General features: G+C 36.5%; 1 protein-coding gene and 2 long non-coding RNA genes across 9 annotated transcripts in view; 1 reads left to right on the top strand and 2 right to left on the bottom strand.

Annotated features, from left to right (window-relative positions):
• The window catches only part of tgo (Aryl hydrocarbon receptor nuclear translocator homolog tgo), a 41,031-nt gene that overhangs the window by 955 nt on the left and 15,768 nt on the right, over nucleotides 1-24,308 (top strand). For 3 of the 7 annotated variants that reach the window (XM_011644641.3, XM_089074046.1, XM_011644639.3), the window contains exons 2-3: nucleotides 1,737-1,785; nucleotides 19,306-19,386. In XM_011644641.3, coding sequence (XP_011642943.1) covers nucleotides 1,754-1,785; nucleotides 19,306-19,386 — 113 coding nt within the window. In that variant the 5' untranslated portion in view covers nucleotides 1,737-1,753. Of the gene's footprint in view, nucleotides 1-1,736; nucleotides 1,786-5,538; nucleotides 6,852-19,305; nucleotides 19,387-24,308 lie in introns of those variants that run through there. The other 4 variants (XM_011644637.3, XM_011644636.3, XM_011644635.3 and 1 more) reach the window with 3 other exon arrangements.
• Nucleotides 825-1,735, bottom strand: LOC148937145 (uncharacterized). Its single transcript, XR_016138648.1, has 2 exons — nucleotides 1,575-1,735; nucleotides 825-1,062 (listed from the first exon to the last, which is right to left on the bottom strand). It is a non-coding gene; the product is annotated as an uncharacterized LOC148937145 (long non-coding RNA).
• Nucleotides 16,726-17,798, bottom strand: LOC148937144 (uncharacterized). Its single transcript, XR_016138649.1, has 2 exons — nucleotides 17,666-17,798; nucleotides 16,726-17,591 (listed from the first exon to the last, which is right to left on the bottom strand). It is a non-coding gene; the product is annotated as an uncharacterized LOC148937144 (long non-coding RNA).

Raw genomic sequence — 24,308 nt, 5'->3', positions numbered from 1 at the left:
AATACCCGCAACGTGCCTCGAGAAAGAGAAAAAAAGAAAAGAAAAAAAAAAAGGGATCACTTTCGATATTTTTCCCCATGCGTTCTCGTGTGCACGCGTAATTCAGACGAGATTACTAGTGGTCTGCCTAAATTGCTCCAGTTTGCCTTACAGAGTGCATGGGTGAACTAGTGAAGTCTATTTAATCAAATGGTAGCTGAGTAATAGTGATCTTTAGATTAGGCAAAGTAGAATAAATGACAATCTAATAGCTATGGTTAACATTATTCCATGCTGGCACAAACTGGCAGTAAGAGTTTGTCGCAACGGTAATTGATAAGTTGCTGTAATGAGCGAGCAGACTTCTTCTCTGATTCACAATCTTGATTTTAAGATAAAAAGGAGGGTTAATTATCATGTATTAATTTAGTGTATCGACATGCTGATATAATTAGTTCTCAAGTTCAGTTGTATCACTAATCGCAGTTATTAAACTATTGTTCATAAAATCAAAAAGTTTTGATGTAATATGAATTATATAAAAAAAAATTAGATATAATATATGTAAGTCCAGAGAATTAAAAGAAAAAGTAGTATTATGGCTTATTTTAATATCTTCACCATTAGCAAATTTTAATGATTACTTGTAATCGTTTCTTTAGTAATTCTTACATAGTGACACTAATATGTCAGTGCATAACATTTGTTATAATATATTTCTTATTATATTACTTTCAAACATTTCAAGATGTTTTCAAGATATATTTTAGCATTTAATTTTACATATTTTCTCAATCTTCTTAAATTTGAGTACATTATATGAAAAAAAAATATATAGTTGAGTATTTTGTTGGTTATTTAACATTTTATTCTATACACATTTCGAGATATACAAAATTAAACAATAGTGTTTTGTTAATATAGCTCTCTAACACACTGATAATATGGCTTCTTTTTTCATATTGAAGTAGTTATTTGATAAGTCGATTATAATTTTACTGCTATTTTATATTTCACATTCAGATGTGTTGATAATATTTGATATATGATAATATATCAAAATATGAAAATACATTTCTGGAGCTGAAAAAGATGGACATTTATAATTTCTACAAATGTTATTTATAAAATTTTTTAATTTTTTTAATAAAACTGAAAAATTGATAATTCAAGTTAATTCTAAAAGTTTATTTGTTGTGTAGAAGTCGTCCTAATAATTTGTACCCATCTTCTGACAACGAAGTCAATACTATTAAAACTTTATGGCTATATATTTATTGTTGTTCTTTTTAAGATTTTATTTTGCATAAATATATAATTTTGTAACAAAATACTGTATTTTTTTAAAGAAAATCAATTTTTAAATCTATTTTAATAGAAGGTCATATTATTATCTCTGTTTTTTGTCGACCCATTATCACGTTTTTAAAAATAATGTCCCAAATAATAAATATTTCATAATTTTGAGTCTAGAATTGATTAAACAACACTAATATAAATATAATTATTAAGTTTTCAATTTAAAATGTTGATTATTAACAAAATTATTACAAAAATAATTGTACATAAATGGACAGTCATAATATCACTCTCACCTTCTCCTCTAAAATGTAGTTGTCTAATAGAACTCGAATCGAAGCAAACAGAGTTTTATCTTCTTGTGAGTTCTATTAATTAATTGAATTCTAGGTCACTTTAAATTAGGCCTTATTATACTACTTAAGAAACTTATCATATTTATGTATATTATTTTACAGGGAGTGACCCGAGCAAAATGGCACAGAAGCGTAGTGCTGTCCACATAGGGTGAGTCATACTTAGTTTTGCAAAGATAATTTTTATTAGTTGCTTGACTCGGACGATCAATGTGTATTCATTACGGGCTTGTTCTTTATTATGCATTGAACTGCACTGAAGTTTGTTTTTCTTACTTTCACTAAACTTCAAACATTTGTTCGTTCCATTTAAAGTACACGACTCTACTAATACTAATTTAATTATAAAGAACAGATCTTATATCTGCAAGAAAAACATTGTGCTAATATTAGCACAAAAATATATTTTTGTGAACGAAGACTTGGTGGTGCCTTGATTGAAGGCGTTAAATGACAGCTTCACGAAAAAAATATTTTCATGTGTGACGTTTCACTTAAAAAAAAAAAAAAAAAATATAAACATTTTTTTATATAAATGTGTTTGTACCAAGTCATTGAATATCGTATCTTTCGTATCAAGTCTTCGGACATCACGCAAGGAGAGCGAGAAAAGATCGTCTGGAAAGGCGTCCGGCGACGAAAATAGCCGCTTTTGACGTTAACGATCGCGGTGAAATTTCGCCGTGCGGTTACATGCACGGCGAACTTGGTGTCGCGCGCTTGATTGACGCAGTTCCGAGAAATGATGCAGCGCTGGGATCGGTTACGGCGTTCGCCACACACATAACGCGGTAGGCAACTCTCCGCTATCCCCGGCTCTTACAATGCTGTAGCTCGGCCAATATGCGCCGCGAGAGCGGCCCGCGTTGCAACATCGTTCAAGAAAACGCTTCGTTATCGTAAGCGCCGCGTTACTTTTACCGGCGCACGAGTCCTTCTCGAAAACTCACTTTTCTGCCGCGCGGCTTCGGCACGCGAAGCAGGCACAAATGTCAACTGCCGTTGTATCAACATGCTCCCAACGCGGCCCTCTTTTATATTCGTCGTGAATTTCCGATCCGTCAAAACTGGCCGGGACAATTCTTTCGGAGGGCGATGCCGAGCGAATGCGTCCACTCTGCTTTCTCTTATCATTCGCGCTCATTCTAATATATATACCTATATCTCATTTTGATCAACTTTTATTAAGTGTATAAAAAATGGGAACGTTTGCTGATACTAATTACTGGATTTTAAATAATCGGAAAAATTCATGTAATAAACGTCGGCCGTTTATTTTCTCTTGCACCATATCTACACGGAAAGAACAGTTTTGCTAAATATAGATTTGAAAAATAATTTTGTTTCGTCATTGTAAATTAGATAAGGTAAGATGTTCAAATTAGTTGCTATAAAGATTGTACAATATCCATTATCACGTTTAAACGTCCTACGTGATAATTTTGATATGCTCCAACGAAATTATTTTTCAGGTCTCTATCGGGTCAAATTTTTAGAGCTACAGCGAAATAATTCTTTCCGTGTAGAGCAGTCTCCTGAAATATCAAGAAATTCCTGCTTTCCCTGCTTTTCCTTAAATGAAGAACAGCACGATGCATCTGAATGAGGACGAAATTTATCTTTAACCGTGATAATATATTTAATTTCGGTCGCTGAACGAACGTAAAAAATTAAGCTCGAATTACGATTAAAGTAAAAAGAAAAAAAGGAAAGAAAAAAAAAAGGAAATCCTCTGAAACGGCGCACTCCGTCGCGAGCGAACGAGCGAACGGCGGCGATGCATCCCGGTTAAAAGTCGTCGGCTTCGCAACGGTGGCTGTTCCGTGCTCTCTGGTGGGAGAAGTGATAGTCCTCACCGGGGTATACCGCAGCAGCACATTATGCGGCTATGGTGGAATCAGTCACTAGCGAGTTGTGGGTGGTGGCTAGTCGGCGACCCATCCGTCCGTCTGTCCGTCCGTCCGTCCGTCCGTTTGTCCGTCCGTCCGTCCATCCGTACGTCCATATATACGTTCGTGTTTCCGCGTTACTTCGCCTGCGATCTTCATCGATCGCGATCGAGACCGCGATGCGACCATTGCCGACGCGTTGTTATCCGAGAGTGCGCCGAAAATTGGACGTCCAATTGCGTGTGTCGTCAAACGTTTGACTGAGTCAGTGAATTCGACTTTTTGAAGAAAAAAAAACGACCGCCTCGAACGCAATCGTGGATTTTGGGAAATACTTCTTCGAAGATCTTTTTATATAAATATTAAAAAGATATAGTCGGCTATTTTGATATTGAAAATTAAATAATGTGGAGTCACGTTAAACATAAAAACTATTATTAAGTCATTTGATTGGAAACAGTTTGAAAACAAATTGTGGCTAATTTTAAATAATTCTCAAGGAAAGATCAGTCTTTTCAGTGAATTTTGTATCTGACAATGAATTTTTGACAAACAGGAAGAACACGTGTGTCACGATGCGATCTTCCTGCGGTTAAACTCGTTAAGAGTATTCGGGAAAGAAACTGATTCTTCGCAGATAACCAGCGGTGTCGCTGGGGAATTTAGTAGGGTAGTTTCGCGCGGGAATTTGATACATCCGTGATTTGCATGCGTTTCTACATGCTACATGAGCTGAACCGAGTTCGTTTCATCGTTCACGAAAGAACAAATGTAACACGAGATTTGATGTCAGCTGTAGAAACTTGATATATCTGAAGAGATCAATGATCACTACTATCGAAAATCGTGATTTTCAATACGATAAAATTTGAGCGCATAATTGAACTTTTCATGTTTAAAACTCCTCCCTGAATCTGCGAATAATAATTTTAGAAGAAACAAAGCAGATCGATGGGACATTTCCGAATAGAAAACTCATAGGCGCATAAAGTGACGGAGCGTCGGAGAAACCTCACTTTGATTTCGCAGGAACTTGCTTTATAATCTTGCTTGAAAATAAGCTAATTTGCTTCGCTTAACTCGCCATACGATCGAACGAATGGCTGTGAACGGAGTATAATTCGTAATAAATGATCGCAACGCGTGCGAACCATTTTAGCGATGGCCACCGTTTCGAAGAAACGGCGAGGCGAAAAAAAAATTAGCGCGATTGTCCCGTGGATCGTACCGATGCGATAGCGCGATAAAAGATGCGTGCAAAATTCAGTGCAACGACGGTCCGACGAGATCGAGAATATCGTGATGTTCTCGGATTCACGATCAAGTCCTGGCCGGGGACTGGAAATCCTCTTCGGAAATATCACGATCGCTTCTGGAAAAGCGGGGAGGAAACAAACAACATAGTTAATAGAGCGTAGGTGGGCTGTTATTGGCAAGCGAATGGAGTTTGCCTGCGTGAAAGTGGCTGGTGTTTGACGCTTTCCAAAACCGAAATCGCCGCTGCGCTGAAGGCGCACTTCCGTAACAAGCGTTTTGCTCCTCCGCATTTTCTTGCTCGGTCGATTAATCGAGCCGTCGCGTTTACTCGCGGAACACGAAAAGTTTAGAAAGAAGCGCGACTCTTGTTCGAATTGTGAAATTCGACGTGTGGCATAGGAGGTTGCTTGTTACAACGACGCAACGACATATCCTTATGCATTAACTTTGAGAACTTTTCCGTGATCAGATGAGAGTGAATTAAAAGTAACGGAAAATTGGATTTTCGTATCATCAAGAAGAAGAACATATCAAAAAGCGTGAGAACTTCTTAGATAAAACGATTCCGGGAAATATATAAGACAATCCCAGCGCTCGTTTTTGCTTATCTATGTTTTTGTTGAAAGATTGCCATACAATTTGTGGATCAATTATGTGTAGCCTCGAATGATTAATCTTTAATGTAAAATTCCGTTCACACACACACACACACACACACACACACACACACATATATATATATATATATATATATATATATATATATTATCGATAAGACAAATACGTTTTTCTCACTACGTTGATCATTACGTTAGAATGAATTTTTGAAGAGCGCAGATAAAATAAATGAATATAAATGATCGAGGTATAAATTATTAAGATATACTCTCGCATTCTTTCAAGATTTTGGTGAGGTACACGAGCGAACGTGATTAGAATTTAGATACAAAGGCCTTCGAAACTTTGAAGTATCCCTGACTAACGCTGAAGAGGGAAATGCGAAGTACAAAACTGCTTTGTTGGTAGACCGATGTGGTAGATCTACATCTTGCTCCAGGTAACAAGATGACAAGATAATTTGGTGGAAGGCGAGCGCAACATAGTCGAACGAGTTTCTATATCAGGAACCTCGAAATCGTGCATTCGTGCTGTTAAACCGTCAAGATATATTTTTTTTTATTTTACGAAGATCCAAAAAATGACGAGATGCGATAAAGGAACGAAAATCACGTATTATCACGAAATTTTTTCGTACAATCGGGATTAAAGGAGTGCAACACATTTGACGCATGTTTCGTCAACATTTTGAAGACTGTAATAAACTAATAAGAGTAAAGTACATGGATATACAAATATTTTGTAAAAGCTGCGAACAAAAGCGACTTGTGTGAGTTATTTATTACGCTAGTAAAATTTATCGCGGAATAAACTTGTTGGAGTTCAGCTGAAAGTGTGTAAATTATTATTAAATGTACAAAAGTGCACCGGGACGATAATCCGATAAGACGACAAATCTTCCGTAACTTGAGACTAACATGATGTGATTAACTTGAATGAGTATTTCTATAAAAAAAAAAAAATACAAAAGCGCATCGGTGGATATCTCGGAACGAGAGGACGACGGATTCGAATTGATTGATAATTTAAGAGCGACTCGATAACGATACAAGAGCGTGCCACGACGATCTCTGAAACTGCGATAGTGTATCGACGAACAATCTCGAAGCAACGATACGGCGAGTTAGATCGTCGATGACTTTTTGTCGATCGTGATCGCGTTATTCCGGTAATCGAGTTGGCTGGCCGGAAACACCGTCAAAATAGAGTATCCCGATAGCAGCGGTATGTACGGGGGTGGGTCGGCGGGAAGCGCGGGGTACGGGGTCGGTCTGGGACCGGGCCCCTCGCACTACGCGCCCCCCTCCGCCACGGTGGGCTACCAGTTAGGCCCACCACCACCCCCGGCCGCCTGTCCCGCCACCGCAGGAAATCAGCTTCTGTCTTACGGACCCGACCTATCGCCCCATCACATCCAACAGGCCCACACGGAGACCCAGTCGAAAAGACGGAGGTAAAAAAAAAAAAAAAAAAAAAAAAAAAAAAAAAAAAAAAAAAAAAACAGTCACCGTTACTTCGTCGCTATATCTTTTCTCCTCCTCTTTAAGACGTCGCATCTTAATAAAGATAATCGCGTAAATATTTTCCTTGCTTTGCGCAAATATTTTCCTTGTTTCTCGCAAGGATTTATCTTTAAAAATATGCATTGGAATCTAACGGATTATTATTTATGTTATGTTTGTTTCTTTGAACCTTCCAAACGCACTTTACACACTTTACGAATATGTACGATATAAAAATATTTTTTACGGCATGGCTGCCGACTTGGTAATTTTCATGACATCTATCTCCACTTATACATGAGTATCCATTGCTGCGATTCTGTCTAATCGCACATACAGATTCTGAGGCGTACAAACTCTTCGTCGTTTTAATCACGCGTCTTCAATTAGCACTCGCAACATTGCAATTCATCGGCCGACGAGTCATTCTGACGTGATGCCAACAATTCGCAGAATGCGCTTGTTTCGCGATCGTGCAAAAGAAAAAAAAAAAGAGGAGCGTAAAGCCTTTTGAATCGAGGTAATTCGATTATTAAGTAAACATCAGCATAAAATATGAAGAGATAGGATTAATAAATTTTAAAGAGGAACGTTCGATATTATTATTTTTTTTGAAATTATTATCGATTAACTATTGAATTTTAAAATGACTGGAAAACTGAACTGACATGACAAAATTAATTAATAAAATTATAAAGCCAGTGTCCAAAAATTAATTGATTCAAACGAAAATTACTATTGTGTTTCGATTCTACTTGTACAATATTAATTTGAATACAGTGTAACGACGTAAGAATTTTAATTCGCAACTTGATTTTAAAAAAATGCAATTCATCAAAAAGCAGATCTAAAATATCTTTGCCGACGACAGAAATGTTAAAAACGTAAGTATAGTGTTTTATGTCGCGTAATTTCATTCCATGCTGTCATCGTCGCGTATTATTGTTGGTCTGTATACGGAATGTTATTGCGGAATCAGCAAATTTTCATCCACATCAGCACGTCGACGAACAGCTCGCGTAACAGTCGCGATTTTGTTTTCGCTGTAACTAACTGGCCGGGTATTTTAACGCATACATTGAATATGATGTAAAAAAATTCGATATATTTAATAATTTTGACTAGCATAAGCATAACATGACGCAGAATTATTGATTGCAACATCTTCAGCATTCCTCTTTTTATTTTATCTTTTATTCCTCTTTATCGCTCGGATAAAAAAACGCTCAATTATACTAAGCACGTTCTTCGCACATTCTCCGATATTTCGAGGCGTCCATAATAAATTATATCTTCCTCTATATTCTGGTTTTCCATTTCATGTGCATTTTCTATATTTAAATTCTGATTTTTCTGTGATGGGGTGGAAGAGGTAGCTCCGTCGAAAATAGCAGTCGGCTTCGTTCGGGGGTGAGCGAACGCGAAGGGGAGCTGTTCCTCTCTCTCTCTCTCTCTTTCTTTTCCCATTCGGCCGTTATATCTCCGCCTCACTTTCAACGAACCTGACGCAGTCACGCGCCATTGATCCCAGCTTCGTCTCTTAACGGTTGGACGTACGCGTGTCACGACATTTCTGCCGTTCCGCAACTTTGGGTCGCACATTGCTGTCCGGTTAGTTCGATCGCGCGGCGCGATTCGCGCGGGCTCGAGGATCCATGGCACGGATGTTTACTCACTTGTTGCTCTCCCTCCGGAGATGTGCGGCCAAAGCAAGAATTTTCAATAGATTCTCGCCCCGTTCTGGCAAGACTCGATCTGAATTATTTTATTACATAGTCGAATCGGTGTTGAATTTTTCCTAGAGAGCGTAACAATTCATGAAGCGCCAAAAGAAAAAAAAAAAAAAAACGCGAGGGTAAACGATTTGGCAAACTCTGTTATATAGGGTATTCGCTGTAACTGATCATTTTGAAATCATTAATAGGTTTTTTTAGGTGAGTGAAATATTTTTATTAACGTGCCGATGTAATTCATAAAAAATAAATTTAACCACATAAAATATATTGACTTAAATATATATATATATATATATATGTATATGTATATATATATATATATATATATATATGTATATGTATATGTATATATATATATATATATATATATTTAAATGTGATTTTTTAATGAACTATATTACTATGTTAATATGCCATCCATTTAAAAAAATGTTGGTGATCTCGAAATTTCGTAAAATAATAGTTATTTAAAAAAATACTGCCAATATCATAATATTTTTCTCTTCGAAACGACCAACTTCTCTTCGGTATTTTTTGTATTAAAAACAACAGATGGTGTTTTCCAGTTAGTGACACAAGTCGACATAAATATCGTTTTGTTTTTGTTTCTTATTGAATGCCAAGAAAGATAAAACGATGTTTGTGTCGACTTGTGTCACTAAATGGAAAGCATCCAGAGATATTCGAAATGCTCAAGAAACATCCTATCTTCAGTTTAGAATTAACACAGTCATGTTAAACTATTAAATATTCTGAAGCAGAATATGTTTGTAATATGTATTTTATAACTGAAGGAATAGATAGGAAGAATGTTGTTTCGTACGATTGCATTTTTTCACTTCATTTTAATAAAATGATAATAGTGATAATTTTTTTTAGCTTCTTAATAGCTGTGTTTTTCGACTATAAAAACTGTATAATAAAGTAATGCCATATGACTATAAAAACTGTATAATAAAGTAATGCCATATGTGATCAAAGTGTCTTCCCGCTACCGATTCGAACTACATTTTTAATCGAAATCGCGTCGCTCGCGTTTCCTGCTATGTACTCCGCACATAAAGATTGGCACGTGTATCTTGTATAAAAAAACTTTTCGCGCGCGGCCTTGAATGAAGCGATACTTGGGTACAGTCATCGAAACAACGATAACGATAATCTCTCGGAACCATAACGAAACTCGTGGCGAGACGATATTACGAGAAGGATACACATAATTATAGTCCTAGGCACGTGCGGTACGATAAGTCCAGATATCTAAAAATATGTATTAACAAAAATGCCGTCGCGCGATAGGCGCGAATTTTATCGACAATTGCGTTGGAAGTTTTACACCGATAAATTGTATTGAGCGATAAAAGCGGGATTAATTAGCGCGATTAAAAGCTTTGCGTTAAATCATCACAGAGGTTCTACCGGGGAATGATAACATCGGGGAGTTTTTTTACGATGCAAATATAGTCCAAATAGCATTCGCATAATTGGAACGTATGTTAAAATGATTACGGCGTGCAATTAACATCCAACAGCAACAGAGGGGCGTGCATTTGATACGTGCATCCTTGCACGCACACGCCATGCAAAACGAAGTACGTTCGAGCGATTCTGAATCTCAAACCGTGAAGGACAAAGGCGAGCTCGGTGCTTTTAATAAAAATATTAAAATTGCATATCATAAACTAGTTTGAAAACACGGACAAGTAAAGCTATATAAATAAATAAGCTGTATATATATATATATTTTTTTTTCTTCTGCAAGAATACTTTTGATTGATATAACAGAAAGACTTTTGCATATAATTAAATGTCATTCCTTCCATTTTTTTGTTTACTTGAGATGTGTTTATCATTTTTAAAAGGAAACGGGAAGAAACTCTGATCGGAAGCGATATCAATGAAACAAAATTTCTAATTAAGCATTCTTCTCGCTCGAGCACCGCTGCCGCGGCTGCTACGAAAGCGAAAGAAGCCTCGCTATGGGCAGTGCGTGGCCTTACTTCCTCGAACGCTAATGAGGTATTACGTAGCGTTGCTGTGCGTCGTCCGATTTGCTCGTCCTCGTGCTGGCGCGATGCACCGTTCGCCACGGGGCAAACAAACTGCCGTCGATTGCAGAAGCGCGCGAACTAATGCGCGAAGCTTAGCGCCGGCACACACGCGGCACAGACACGCGGCAAAACCCGCTTGTCGCGGAATTCGTCACGTAGCGGAGATTTGCGGCCGGCCCGGTCCAACACAAATCCACGTGACCGATTACCAGATCATTTACGTTACGCAATAGCATCGTTTCCCGAATCCACAGGCGCCTTGTCCGGCAAGCAGACTCGGCGGAGTTGGCCGACTCCGTCACGTGTCGTGCAAAAAAGAAAACGCGCGTCGGATTCCACTTACCTAGATACGTGGATAATCCCGAGAGAATTTGTAGTTAAGAAATGGTTAAAAAAAGAAATTAATGAAATAATGGAAGACTGTGCGAGATTCTCGTATACATCTTACAATTAGTATTATTTTAAGACTTTGACATTTGGTTTGAAAAATGGAAGCGCCGTGGAAAGTATTCTGACGTCCATTCAACTCTCAGTTTAACGAAAATTGATCGATATTCGAGTCATTCGAGGTGCGACTGAGAAAATAATGAACGAACGTATAAAAATCGCTCAATCGTGATTATTGGTATTATATCCATTCTCGTGCGCCCACGATATTTTTCCTCACGCTTCTGCTGCAGCAGGAGTCGTTGAACCGGATGGCTTGACGCCGAGAAAAGTGTGTTTCGAGATTGAAGCGCGCGTTTTATTTTAATTCATAATTAAGACCCTGTTAGTAACGCTCTGTACGCATAGAACGGACCGCGATGCATATTTATGTCATACACGATCGACATGCATCCGAACGCCGTGCACGTCATTTGCCATGCCTGTACAAAGGAACTCTTGAATGGCAAATCTTTACCAGAAGAAAAAGTAAACTGACAAATTAAAATCCTTCCTTTTTCAAAATTGCCAAAACTAATCAATAAGAATCAATTTTATTCAAACGGTACGGTACGTGGTTCGCGATATAAGCAATGCGTCTTGAATAATTTATAGATATAAATTAAAAAAAAAATATGAGATGTCTAAGATTCTGTCTACCGAATAATGTTGTCTATTATTCTGTTAACTTTATATTTCGTAAATTCTTCTAATTTTTTCGATAGTAAATTTTAATAATTGTGTTAAATTTCAAATATAAAGTGTAAAATTATCATGTCACATAAAAACACTTTAGAATATCCGTTGCTCTTTCTCCTGTTTATTATTTATTATTTTAAAAGATATGTGTAATTAGATACTAGAGCGTATGGCTCGTTAAAAATAATATGAAAAAATGGATGTCCAGGACGGAAGAAAGGCGTATGGAAGTAGTCAATTGTACGCTGTTGTTTGTTATACTATACGCACTAAAGTATCAAACGGCGTGCGCAATTAAGTCGATTTCTCGTTTCCTCTTCCTTGTACATCGATTCGCGTGACTTTCCGCTTCAGGAAAGCGAACCAACCCGCCTTAGACAATAAAGATTTTCTCAGGCGTGAAAACGGTCGAGTTTCTGATTCGTTCCGTTCCGGCATGCGGTGGGACAAAATCGAGCGAATCTTGATGTCTATCATCGGCATTTATATCGTTCGACAAAAACTAAGGGCTCTGCGAATCATTATGATGAAAAACATTACATCCCTATGAAATCGAAATTGCATGAAAAACCTCTAATGATGAGTTTATGAATTTATGTTAAGAATTTAAAGTATTTTAATGATAAATTTCCAATGATATTGGACATTAATATATTGGAAATTTTTTTCTGATGTCACGGATCAATAACAAATGATATCAAAAATCTTTAGCCTTTGACTTTGGAATACTACTTTGAACCTAAAGATCCAAGGCAGTAAGATTAAAGATGCGGGATACCGACAATCTATGATCTACAGAGCTCGGCAATTTCGCCGGGTCTATGATATCACAGACCTGTAATATCAAGATGTCAAGGATCATAGAAAAGCAGAGATTTATCATATCAAGGATACATGGTATCGAGAATCTATGATAATATTCAGGATTCGATGTACTAATGAAGCTAAGGTTATAGATATATCTGATAGCAAGAATGTACGTCGACAGAATTTTAATGCATATACACATTTTTGAGAGTTTTGCTGGTCTAAATCTAAAAATTTTGTCACAGATCTGAAAATAATCTTGTTGGACCAAATTAAATTATTATGTAACACGCTTAAGCATGATAATATTAGAAACATTTTTTATCTTTTAACAATCAACTTGAGTGTCGTATATAATAATTTTGAAGGCCCAATAAAGTTATTTTCAGATCTGTATCGGGCTAAATTTTTCGATTTACCAACAAAACTGTTCTTTCCATGTACGAAGAATGAAAAAAAAAAAAAAAACTTAGAATGGACGAAATCCAAATCTACTGATAAAGTTTATACTACCAAAAGTTATTCGATAAAGTTTTTTTTCTAAAACTTTAAATTTTCTTAAATTTTCTATTAAAATCACGAAATTGCTTTGCGTGTTCATTAGAGATTCATTACGTTCGTTTTTTTTTCTAAAACTTCAAATTTTCTTTATATATATATCATAGAAATTCTGTTGAAATCACGAAATCGCTTTGCGCGTTCATTAGAGATTCATTACGTTCGTCTTTGTGTATATATATATATATATATATATATATATATAAATTTCCGGTAGGCACATAACTATATATTCTCCCCCGAGATCGAATCGATCACATCGTGCCTCGAGCATTCAGATCACCTCGGCCCCCGAACGAATCCAGCAATGGTATGTCTCATGGTGCCGATCGGCTATCTAATGCCTAAGCGGCGGAGTGACGTAATTTTTTTCATTACGAGGACGATAATGCCGACGGCTAGGCTCGCATATTAAGGGGAAAACAGCGTGGCCATTGGTGGGCCTCGCATACTGCCGCCACAACGAGGGGCGGTCCATCGCTCTTCGGCTCCGCGACTCTTATCCGTTCTCCAGCGACCTTATTGGTCACCACCTCCTCGATCGCTCCTACCGGCTCTCGTCGCCGATCACCGTGACGATTTTCCACGGCCTACGATCAATCGACATTTTTGTGCATTTCGTGTTTCTCACACCATTGACATCTCTGCTTTTTCTCTTCCTCCCTCATCTTTTCCTTCCGTTTCTTTGCTCGCTGAAAATGCCGCATGGGCAAATGCCGAATTAGATACGTGAAATTCGACATGCGACATTACAAAATAAATGAAAGTAATTCTCCCGTATTTTCTGTTTCTTTTGATATGCATTCGTGTTTGTGGTTATATAAAAAAAAAAGAGGGAAATAATATGAGTGCTTTTACAAAATTCTTATCTCTTTTTTACAATTGGAAGAGTACGTCTTAAAAATTTAATTTTATTACCTTAATGATTTAATTAATATATACATTATCTTATATATCTAACTATTTTATACATTTAATGTTGTCTTGTACTTTATATCAAATAGAGAGACTTCGAGAAACTATTTAAATATATATTTAACGGCGTAAAAAAATATTTGTAACACATGGACCTTACAAACTTTTACATAAACTTAAGGAACGACGGACAATGCAGAACGATCAAAGACGAAAGATGGTGAATAGAGGGAAACGAGGGGGTCAGGTCGTGACAGAGACCTATCTAGAAAAATGCAAAAAGACTCCGTAAATTGGACAACGTGCCACGTCACACAAATTTTTTTTCTTTTTCTTCTTCGTAAGAATATTGTGTTTCTCTTGTTCTGGCCGGCTCTTTAAACTTAAAACCTAACATAACTTCGTTATGACGAACAACTTAAATGCACATGGACTATTATATATCGCTAAATTATTAACCCATTACGCCGAAACGGATATGCATCGTATACCAAGTGCGCCTATTGCGATATTGGCTACACGTGTCCGCTCTCTCGAACGAGTGGTTTGTTATTCTCGCGCAACATTCTCGGCTACATTAAAAGACACGACAGTTTACGACGGTATCCCGATAGCGGAGATAATGATCGCCGCGTACACTTAAGTATCGGTGCTTTTGTTCCCACGGTTTTCGCGACGTATACAAATTATCGGGCGTTCCGGCGCGCGTATACAGGGAAATAGAGCGGGGCCCTGCCCCCTGATCCCCTCGATCGCGTTGCGAAGTTCACTTATAATGCGCGTGAAGAGCGTAAAATGAGAGAGAAAGGAAGAGAGAAAGAGAGAGAGAGAGAGGGGGGGGAGAGAAAGAGCAACCCTAACTATGTATTCCGTCTGTTCTTCAATCGGCGCCACCAAAATTCCGGATTGGACCGCCCAAATCGCTCGGTATTAAAAGCCAAACTACCGTAATGGCAGAACGACCTCGAAATCATACATCTTGGATTTATAGATTTAAATATCCATTCTCTCAAGGATGCGTTCTTCGACGAACGCAAACGTGCATTTCTTTAATTAAATTCTCAATGAAATTTTCGGAAAACTTCTCGAGAAAAAGATTTAGATGAAATTGAAAGATTAACGTATTGCTTGTTCTGCTGAAAACCTTAATCTAGAACCTTAATCTAGAATGTAATTGTATTGAACAGATTTTTATAATTATACCTTTATTTCTTTAAACAGGAAAATACATACCGAAATAAATGATAATATTTTTTTCGGTCGAGAGTTGCTTTTCGCAATTATAATTAACGATTTTTATCAGCGATCGGTAATGTTACATGTTTACCTAAGTTCTGCTGGAATTTCGAGATCAATTTCAGAATTTTTTAATTGACGAGAAATATCTGCTAATAACTAACGATTTAACACGCAACCTTAGAATATGTTGAATATGACATTTAATTATAAATTAATACTTGCATTACACTCTTGTACAAGGAAATATATGTCAAATATCCATATATTAGGCTCAATGCCTGACAATATATAATGATCAAGTGACATGACAGTAAAGGTTAAACAAGAAATTGATGAGCAATTTTATGATTAAAATAAACCGTTCTGACAAAATATAATTGTTATTTTTACATTTTAACTCTCGACAATTTTTTATATAGCGTGTACAGATATTATTGAAGACATTATTGAAGAACTGAACTTCTTGCTCGTCATAAATATATCCCGAATAGAGTCGCTAAACCTACTATGCGAGGATTTCTATTTGCGAAACACCTATTAAGTCGACGTAATACTGCGCTACGCATCATTATGCGCTTCATATATCTCCCTGTCACATATTTATCTCTCTCTCGCCTTCGGCTGTCTTTTTACCCATAATTTTCACTTTATCGTTGCTCTACCTTTACGACGTAACTTGAACGCATTTTTCTTGATCCAGAACAGAAAAAGAGGAAGAGAGAGAGAGAGAGAGAGTCGACTTTATAATTCTATTTTTTTCATATATTCGTTTATTCAAAAATTTTGTATATAAATGTGAATTAAATTTACATGATATTTAGTACACGTCACACATGTGTTACAAATTTTTGTGCAGACAAAATGTATCACAAAATAACTGTGCAATTATATTATTAACGATAATGAAATTTATATTAAAAAATCATTACAAGTTACAAAATAAAGGATTTTATTATTACTTATATTACAACAAATCTCTTATAACAAATTACTATGTAATTAAAATAATGAACGAGATATTAGCATTCTTACACGGAGAGAATAATTTTGCTGGTAAATCTGAAAATTAGATACAAATTTCAGATACAAATTTAAAAATAATTTTGTTGAACTTTCAAAACTTTATTATATACGGTTTTTAAATTACGGTTATTAGGGAGTGAAAAATTTTTGCAGTATTATTATTACTATTTTAAGAGTCTTACAAAATAATTTTAATAATTCAAATTATTTTCAGTTCTGTATTTAACCAAATTTTTAGATTTGCCAGCAAAACTGTTCTCTTCGTGTAGAGATGCGGAAATTATAACTTTATTCTTCAATCATAGCGAATGTTCACATGATCGATTTGCATCACGATCAAATCTTTTTTTTTTTTTTTTTTTTTTTTTCTCTAAAACTTCAGCATACTCCTGAGGCTTTGCCCGCCCGCCGCGAATACTTCTCGACGTCGTCGTCTCGACTTCATCGCTTGCGAAGCACGCATACGCGTCCGTTAAGTCGACGTAATACCGCGGGGCGCATCATTATGTACTCCATAGGTCTCCGCGACTCCCCCCCCCCTTCTCCCGCTCTTCCTCTCTTTCTCTCTCGTTCCTTTTGCTCTCGCGAGAAGGAAGAGGAGCAGGAAAAAAGGAACGTGGAGAACGTGGGGACAAAGGGAATCGAGAAGGTTCCCGCGCAGGAAAATGACGGCGAGAGAGACGAAGAGGGAACAGGGACCTTGCTGAAATCCCCCGCGCGCTTGCGATACCCGGATACACTCGCTGCCGGCCCTACACCATCCCCCACTTCGTATCCGTTGGGTCCTATGAACTTTGTGACGGGGAAACGAAAGGAGGGGGGGGGGGGCAAAGAGGCTGTACGCCGTCTCTTCAACGCGACGTTCACCAGCCTCGCGGAGGGGTACGAGAGGGGCAGGGGCGGGACAGGGCGAAGCAGAAAGCCGGCGGGTGGAGGGGTTGCCAGTAAGTAAAGGGGTCTCGCTTTTTCGCTCAGGGTCAGAATCGTACATCACCCGTGTGGACGCTGCGCGATATAGACTGACGATTGGCCGGATTTCTGCGCGCGAGCGTGGAGTCTGCTCTCGCAATGAGAGCATAATTTTCTATCGCGTTCGGTAGAAACGGCGCGTCCATCCGTCCTTCTCTCCCATTATACTCTTTGAAACGGCTCTTAAACGCTCTTGCTCTTGGACTCCTGCGGTAAATTCAGCGCGATCGGTCGATATCAATCTGATAATCACGTGCTTCATTTAGGGCATCTAAAAATTAAAAATGAGTAGACATATCGGATGAATAATTATTTAATGAATATGTATCGAGGTATGATATTTACCTTATCAAGGTTTAATCAAGATTTGACGTGTTACATCATGAAATGAGTGAGAATTAAGAAAAAAATCTAAAATTTCCATATGTATATGATATGTCGTCTAACACAACGATAATCGAGATTATTACTTTTTTCTCTGAAAAAATTTTATTAATCATTAATTGTTCAACGATTATATTATATCGCATTATATTAATGCAACTAATGTGATGTCACAATAGAATAAGATAGTTGACAATTATTCTCCTCTCGAAATATTCGAAAGATTGTTTATCACCATAATGGCCAACCCATCGTTATGGGTTAAATGAAAAAGCCGGTAGCTGTCGAATGAATAGGTGTGAATATCGTGAACAAGATTCTCGTCGTCACTTACTGTTATGACCGCTCCAGATTTGAGGAGGGAAAGCTCGACGACGATCCTCCTAGTGACCAATTTTGGAACGTTACAGTCACGTTTGTCAGTCCGGAAACAATTACGCTTTACGTATGGGTGAGGCGACGCACGTGGAATTTCTATTATTTGTTCCTTTCGAGTATTGAACTAGGCTATCCACAGCCATTTGTCTCTTTCGGACTAGAACACATTTTTTTTCATCCATCATTTGATTTAATTTGTCTTCAAATATTGGTAATTTTTATAGAATAATATTTCATGAAGCGTTTAAGATTCCTATTCATTCATCATTACTATTTAAATTATAACGTCAGAAGCGATAAAATATACTATAAAAATAATACGAATAAATATACTATAAAAATTTTTTCAGATATATTAATGACAATACGTTTTAATAAGATAATATATAAGATTACAATAATAGATCCCATAAAATGTATCGAAATTTTCTTCTTCTTCTTCTTTTATTTAATTAATAATTATATCTGAAATATAAATTATGCATAATCCAAAATCAAAAGAAGTACAAATAAAAATTTTATTTTGTTTGTTTCATCACTTGCTTCATTTGTACTCTCGTAAAAATATACTCATAAAAATTTAGATTTTATTTACAGAACAATCAATCTCTACATCTCTACAATGAAACTTACTTTACATAAATCACTTTGAATACTTAAAATACTTAAAGAAATTGAAATGTTTATCATTTTTGAATTATATTTCTATAAAATACATTTCTATTTTATATTTAAATAATTTTCAATCCAAATTTTAAGGCGCAAAATTTGTTGTAGTTTAAATGCTAGAATAATTTATAATTTTTTTCATAATTTTTTTCATTGTATATAAAAATAGAATATATTTATCCTTAAGTCAGTGCTGTTTAAGATTTGTAATTTTGGACTTAGAATTGATACATAGATATTCATGCCTTATTGCCGCTTCTCACTTCCTATCTTTTCGTATTGTGCGATGATACGTGAATATCGACACCCAAGTAGTATCTAAGTACCAAATTACAAATTTTATTCTATAACTCTTAACGGTATCATTATCATCGCGTTATCGTTGTATAGATATAATACATGTGAGAAAAGCTATGCGACTACAACGTAACAAAACGACTATAGACTTAAGAGTTGCAAGTCTTCTTAATAACACTATTTTAAAAATGACACAATTAACTATTGAAATAACATCATAATAAAAACTAACAGGTTGTCCTTGATTTATTTTAAAGATCCGACGAGGATGATCCGAGTGGTTGTAAATATAGAAGACTAGACGATGATAATGTGCAGGACAAGGAAAGGTTTGCGAGGTGAGTATTAGGCTTAATTCAGATAATCAACGGATAATATAACGACCATGTTATTTTAATCGAACCATCGCGTCATATTTCCATCGTCCGATGTATATTCCGAACGATGGAAATCGCTTTGCGATTTTTTTTTTCCATTTTTTTTTTTTCCACTTTCAAGTCAATGTAAGATCGATTATCGACGGACGGATATTTATGAAAGGTCTTTCGAAGCGCAGACACTTTTTTCTCTCGATCGTCTCTCTTTGGCGTTTGTTAATTCACCTCACGAAACCGCGGCTCAATATGTTTTCACCGGTACACCCTGTACATGCGCCTTCTTCAAGAGAAGATACGTACATACCTACATGATACCGCGGCAATGTGAGGAGCCGATAGCGGAATGGGAAGCCCTCGAGGCTGCTCCAGCGTGGGAACATAAGGTACTTATGCGCGCGTCCTTCAAGTCCGTGTACAACGAAAGAGACACGGTACTTTGATTCCCTTCCGAGATATTTCGGCTGGCACTGGGCATTAAATTCGCCGGACAAAAGCCGGAAAAATAATGTACAACGTGAGACGCATAACTTGCGTATAAAATATGGCTGCTCTCCAGATGCCGTGAATAAAAATCTGCTAATCCAAATCCTCGAGGACGTCTTCTACGTCCAATATATAATATAAATTACGCGAAACGTATCGCGGAGATATCGCATGCCTCTCCCAATTAGAGATTCCTCAGGGATATTTTTTTTTTACATTTTTTACATTTCTTAATTGAAGTTTAATAAATGATAGGTTTATTTATAGAATCATCACCCGATGTCACCTGTTGAGTATCTAATGTCTAAGTTAAAAAAAAATGTTGAAGTTGTAATTTGATTAAAGATAGTTCATTTTTTTTAAGTATTGCTCGATATCAACATCGACAACGAGAAATATCATGTTTTTATTTACGTATCATTAATTAGAAACGAAAATAAATCTCACCGACGGACATGATCGGATAAAGGCGATCGATCTCGATTGATTGACTTATCAATAGATAAAAGACAAAAAAGGGTTCGGAGGTTGAGCCTACCGCGTGTAACATTGATCGGTCGTGACTCAGCCTCCTGCTTTGTGTAACGTGACTGTGTATGGCGTTACGTCTCTATTAAGCCAGGCTCATGCTTCCCTACCTGATATAATCATGGTGTAAAACAGATCATAGGTAATGTACTTGAAAAATCGAATATAAACGCGATTCCGAGTAAATACAGTTAGTAAGTAGATCTTACGTTGATTGTAACATTCTCCATTTATTGTTCTGTCATTCATATCGTTTACATCTAAAATTACACAGAATGACGAAATCACGTAGACGTCAACTGGAAAAAAGGAACAAATTATTTTAGATTTATTATCTGTGCAGAATGTGTATGAAACTGTTTAAAAGCCATTAAATACATCTAATTTTCTTGCTTTTCTTGTATCATTTGAAAACACAAGAAACTTATCAGGTTAATACATGTTATTAGAGTAGGAATATTAGTTCATCGATAAGAACTTGACATATAACTTTATAAAAAGTAAATAAGCTTAATGTACTTTGTTCGTACTTCGTTTGTATTCGTTTGTGTCACTTGTTATTTCATTTGGTTAAAAAAAAAAAAAGATAAGAAAATATTAGGGGGTTTAAAAATTGCGTCATTCAACGACAAATATAGTAATTACTTAAATAAATAAGTCACGCACGTAGAATTAATATTTACATTTATCCATATCACATTTTGTACTCTTACTCTACATGTGTATTGTCACATTTATCCATATAAATTTCGCATTTATGTTCTGCAAGGCGCACTATATTTTCGCCATATTATGCCTGAAGCCATTCGGCGCAAGATGTAACAAAATTACATTCCTCCCTCCCTCCCCCCCTCCTCTCTCTCTCTCTCTCTCTCTCTTCTTCTGCATCTGAGATGCAATCATCCTCCGTTTTACTGAACGAGATTAGAATGCTGCATAACTCTCTATTTCTCTTCTTCTTCTTTCTCTGTTTCTCTTCTTCATTTTACAAGTTTTACTCATACGTAGCATATACCTGCGAGATGATAGCACGGAATTGCTCTCAAGGGTCTCTCGATTTGCTTGCTCTAGCTATTTGTTCATAACAGAGGATTAGCTAGGAATTTCTCACTTCTCGTTAACTTTGTGTACACAAGAAGAAATCGCATAAACTTGTCTTATTTATTCCATACTATGTTTATCTTACATAATTAATTGTTATAAGATCCGCTTCAATATCGCCAGACTAAAGAGTCATTCAAGACACGTATTCGTTCAACACATTTTGTCAGATTTATTTATTAAATTTTATCTTATTAGAAAAAAAAAAAAAAGAAAAGAAAAAAACTCCGTTACATCTTAATCATCGTTCTCTATGAAATCGCAACGCTCTAGAATTCTCTCTTCAATAGAATCGTTTAATTTTCGATGACAGTTATCTAATTTAAATCTTCTAAACTCGCACTTTAATTCAGCCGGATTGCTTCCTCGAAAAAAGCGCTCTGTTATTTTTTAACGCCGACTAATCTGAAGACGGACTGTCGATCCGCCATAATAGCAATAACGATATCTTATCCATGGTCTCTCATCGCGTGCCGCCACGGGTGGATCCATGGTGGTTCACCTGCAATTCCGTATCCACGCTGTCGTTTCGCAGGTATATACGGTGCCGCGAAAGAATACGACGGAATCCGCGAGAAGACCGGCTGGCAGCATTCTGATGTCGCGCGCTCTTTCTCTCTCTTCTTCCTCCCCCTTCCTTTCTCGCTCCCCACCCACCCTCCGGTCCTTTCTCTCTCTCTCTCTCTCTCTTTCCATCTGAAGAACCTCACTTTTAAGTTAATAACGCAATTACTGCCTCCTGCCGCAAGACGCGCGCGCCTCTCTTTGCCGCCTGCCTTTACCTCCTCTCCTGTATCCCTCTTCTCGTTTTCCTCTCTTCCTCCCCCCCCCCCTTCCCCACCTTAGGTTTCCTCATCCTCACATTTTCTCGGCATTAATACAGACGCCGGCACTTTTAGTGCAATAACTACCAAATAATTTTGTCGTATGCCGTATGATTGTCTAGAGTAGAGTCTCTCTTTTGTTTCCTTTTTTTTATTCCTTTCTCTATAATTTTCCATTTTTTTTTTATAAAAGATTTCAGAGACAACCTGTGCAAGTGATTCTAGCTACTAGTTTCACTAATAAAAAAACACATTGACTTGATCAAATTCTTCTATAAAATTTATTACTTATTAAAAAAAAAAAAGATTACCAAACTTGATAAAAAACAGTTTTTTTTTACAGTCGAACATTTTTGTAAAACAAAATAGTTTTGTGAAAAAATTCAGATCTGAATTTGAAATATGAAAGCTTTATAGATATCTTTCTTTTATTTTTTTGATTTCGTAACATAGACTTTCTTAGACGAGCCAAAAAAGAAATGATCAAAAATTGTCAATAAATCTGCGTGTTGATATATGTTAATTAATCTCAAAAAAAAGTCGTAGAATAATAGCTTTTATTCCAATTTCTTCGCTTTACGAGCCAAGTACGAATCAGTAACCGTTAACAATGGGTATCGAATGTTGCTTAAATCAAACTGAACGAAGACGTTAAAATCGCGCGCGTGAAACGGCAGCGTGTCGGGCCATAAATTTTCGCGCAGCGTATTTACGCCGTGAACGAATAATCGCAAAAGCGCAATGTTCGTCGGACACACACGCGTTATAAACGATGACTGTAGCCAGATTTATTGCAGCGCCATGTTGTCACAACCCTTCTCCGACAGCTTTCTCCATACTTCCTTTTTACCTTCTGCTTCTTATATTTCTAAACATAACGTGCTACATGAAACTTGAAAATTTAGAGATCCTTCAGTGGCAATACTTTCCAAAAAATAAATATTTCTAAATCATGCTATTTTTTATAAAATAATTTATAAATAGTTTTTTATCAAATAATATTGAAGCGTGAATTTTATAAGGAATGCAACAATTATAGTATAGCGGTTGACTTTTAAAAAATTCAGTTTTTCCATCTGGATATCGTCGTAACTTTCTCAAATAAAACGAAACAATATATTTTTCTTTTCTCCAAATATGTATCCATCAATTCTAAATTTAAATAATAATAAAGTGTGATATTCTATCTTGAAAGAATGATCTAAAATACTTTTGAAAAAAATTTTGAAAAAAAAAAAAAAAGAAAATGTAATAAATGCCTTCTAGACAACTGTGGCAAATGATCATAAAGTTAAACTTTAGCGAGTTGGAGGATTCTAACATCCTCTCGCAAAAGTTTGCGAGAGGATGTTAGAATCTTGCAGAAGTTAGAATCACCGTAAGGAGATTCTAAACGAAGAAGAGATTATCTTGCACTGAAGTGAAAAGCACGTGCCTTAAACGCCGCATAAGGAAGCAGTGCCTCGCTATAGAGAGCGCATAATGCAGATCGTCGCACAGATTGCTCTCATAGGCCAATTAATTAAAAGGCTCCTTCTGTGGCGTAATAAGTCGCGAAGCGGTTGAACTCACAGGGAAATTATCCTTAGAATGCTAACGAGAATTATTAGAAGTTTTTCTCGCTTGTTTATGAATTTCAAATTTCTTTAACGTTTATATTGATGCGTGAAAATGCATCATCAAATATTGATTCTTACGAATTTATATATGTTGGAAAATTGTAAGAAGCCTGCGCAGGGCTCGATAAGATGTCGAATCGGAATTCCAAATGTAAATTGGAAAGAAAGTAAACAAGATGCAAATGCGCGAGACAGAGAAGTTACATTACCATTAAAGTTTTATTCTCAATCACAAATAACAGGGTCACAGACAGATTTCTGCGTAGTACAACGCTGTGTGGGGAGTGTCCGCCTCTTTATCCATTTCAGTAACCAAGACAATGCGAAT

This window comes from Pogonomyrmex barbatus, unplaced genomic scaffold, assembly GCF_055798465.1.
Source record: "Pogonomyrmex barbatus isolate J1 unplaced genomic scaffold, ASM5579846v1 scaffold16, whole genome shotgun sequence".
Classification (NCBI taxonomy): Eukaryota; Metazoa; Arthropoda; class Insecta; order Hymenoptera; family Formicidae; genus Pogonomyrmex; species Pogonomyrmex barbatus.
The sequence above is the reverse complement of the archived record's forward strand: the minus strand, read 5'-3'. Positions and strand labels throughout refer to the sequence as shown.